The 2672-nt window shown below is 40.7% G+C and overlaps 1 protein-coding gene across 3 annotated transcripts in view; it reads right to left on the bottom strand.

Annotated features, from left to right (window-relative positions):
* The window catches only part of ilk (integrin-linked kinase), a 7425-nt gene extending 5265 nt beyond the window's left edge, over positions 1-2160 (bottom strand). Inside the window, exons 1-2 of one of the 3 annotated variants that reach the window (XM_032534548.1) lie at positions 2009-2160; positions 1253-1411 (exon numbers count right to left, since the gene is read on the bottom strand). In XM_032534548.1, coding sequence (XP_032390439.1) covers positions 1253-1341 — 89 coding nt within the window. In that variant the 5' untranslated portion in view covers positions 1342-1411; positions 2009-2160. Of the gene's footprint in view, positions 1-1252; positions 1423-2008 lie in introns of all 3 variants that reach the window. The other 2 variants (XM_032534549.1, XM_032534547.1) reach the window with 2 other exon arrangements.
* Positions 2161-2672: the final 512 nt, after the last annotated feature.

Raw genomic sequence — 2672 nt, 5'->3', positions numbered from 1 at the left:
ACACACAAACACACACACACACACACACACAGCTCCCTGGGGAGATCTTAAATGGTATTTAAAGTCTGTCTCAGTGGACTCACTCGCTATAATAAAGCAGAAAGAAAATACCTAACACTTGTTACACATTGGATATTGTGGAATGAAAAAAGGGCCGGTTCACACGCACAGATGAGCCTCTTAAGATGAACAGCCAAAGCAGACCTCCAGCATAATGACTGGTCTCTTAGATGTTTATGTGGGACTGCAGCTAGCTGCCCGAGACGCTCTGTCAGCAAGGGCCTGGCCCTGTATGGAATTGAAGAGAGGAAATGGCCTTGGCTGTTGCGTGGTTGGCTAGCAGCTCTGCAGCACTCAAAGTCAACGTCAACAAACTGCACATATATGGCCTGGCCCAAGAATGAGATAACCAAGGTCTTTAGCAGTGAGGTCTTGCAGTCTTTCTAGCAAGGAAATTAGGTAAACAAAGTGCTCTGCGTATCCTAAACATTTTTTTAAAACTCTAACAGGGCTACAACTTGTGACCATTAGAAGTTATTCAACTGCCTCTATTTTAGATACATTAATTTGTTTTTAATATAACTTGTCACAACTTATAAAAAAATCCCTTGTTCCCAGTGAACAGGGTGACATCTTCAAAGTGGTTGTTTTATCTCACCAGCAGTATAAAACCCCAAATTTAAAATGATTATGTGATTATGAGTATGCTATCAATACATTGTGTGTAAATCAACTAAATAATTTCCGCGAGATGTGCTTTTCAGTTTCGTGTTTGATGAGTTTTTAATTTATTCTGTTGTCTGGGTCATTTACGTCACCGCGAAACCTCCACAAATCATCCACTGCTTTTTATAAACACAGTTTTGGGGGATGACATCATAAGGAGAGAAATCCGAGAAGAAAAGGGGGAAAAAATGGGCTGGAATTACAAAATCTGGGTGACGTTCAGCAGTGTGTGGAGTTGAAGGGGGAGCACAATATGGAAACTATTTCACCACCTCTAATGTGCCAAGGATTGCTTTGTATGCACACACACACACACACACCAGCATAGGTTCATTTACCCACCATACCAAATGTGGTGCGTTTTGCTATAATGTCCACTCCAACTCATTAGAGGACTGTACTTAATGTGTTATTGCACACTTCTTTAGACAGCACAGACCTAGACTCTAACATCCAAGAGACGACACAGACACTCATCTTTAAAGCTTTATGTATTTGAGGGATGTGTGCATATTTATCCGCTTACCCCAAGTTGAGGTCATTCTCTGTGTTGTCCAACCACAGACGAACAGCCACAGAGTTCCCTTCTCGACACTGTGTGAAGATGTCATCCATGGTTATGCTGCAGGTTGCCTCTCTTGACTGTTTGTTCTTTCAATCTCTTTTGGGATCAGAACCATGTAGCCTGCATAAGGTGTTAAACAAAGACCCCTTGTTTAAGAATCAAAGTTGTGTTTTTGCTCCCAAACAAACAAGGGAAATATAAAGGTTTGTATTAACTATTTTTCCATACACTGTACATATTCCAGGGAGCTGATATAGGCAGGTAAACAGACATTACTCACTGTCGTTTGAGACTAAGTTCACTTGTGTATCCCTTTAGGTGTGACTGTGGGTTTGAAGCCTGTCTGTACTTTTTGTGTTTTTAGGTAGTCAGTGGTATTCCTAAATATTCATTTTAGAGGTAGATCAATCTTTAAGTTATTAGCCTATAGCTACTGATTGTTAAATGCAACATTTACAGTTACAAGCTTCTGTAAATAGAAACATAAACCAACCAGAGTCCATCAAAATAAAATTATAAATAGCCTGTAGCTGTACATTCCCACATTTCCCCTTGGCTCTATCCTCCTCCGTGAAAATCGCATGGGCTGGCCTGTTGGATCACTTTGAAAACTATTGTTAAAAAGTCAAAGTGAAGTTGGACTTCCACAACAAAACTTCTAAAGGCCACAATGTACACAAATCCATTACACATGCAAAAACGCCTACAAATTCTTACCAGGTACGAATAGATCGATTTCTTGTCAGTTCCTATTTTTTTCCCGAAAGTCGGTCGTCTCCTCAAATTTAAGAGCACAGAACAGTCGGTCTGAGTCCACGCCCCGCTCCTCCGAGTTGATGTGGGCTACTGGTGAGCAAGAACAGAGAAACTGTGCTACTGGCAGTCCAGGTCCCCGGACACTGCACAGCAGCGCCCCCTGCTGGAGGCAATGCGACGCTGCCGCATCCAGCGGCACGACCACACGGGGCCGGAAACACCAGGTCAGGTGTGGTGGCGGAGGGTTGTGGGCCCTTTTTGTTTAATTAAATGTAGGCCTATTAGTCATTTATCTTTGGTTGTCATTTCTCACTTTCCTACATGAACCAGAGATTTGTGTTGCAAGTACATGGACATTAAAACACCAAAACTGATGTAGACACTACGGCCACCAGGAATGTAATGGAGGGAAAATTCAGTTTCTTTGTTCCTTTTAAATAATTTAAAATTGTTTCCTTGCCGTTTCCCACTATTACATTATTATTGAATAATAATATATTGGAGCCTGACCAAAACTAGGTGTGTAACTGATATCTGAAATTGAAAAATCCAATAACACTGTATTTTCTTTGTTTATATATATATATATATATATCTATATATCTATCTATCTATCTATCTATCT

This window comes from Etheostoma spectabile, chromosome 13 (assembly GCF_008692095.1).
Source record: "Etheostoma spectabile isolate EspeVRDwgs_2016 chromosome 13, UIUC_Espe_1.0, whole genome shotgun sequence".
NCBI lineage: Eukaryota > Metazoa > Chordata > Actinopteri > Perciformes > Percidae > Etheostoma > Etheostoma spectabile.
This window is presented reverse-complemented; position numbering and strand designations above follow the sequence as displayed.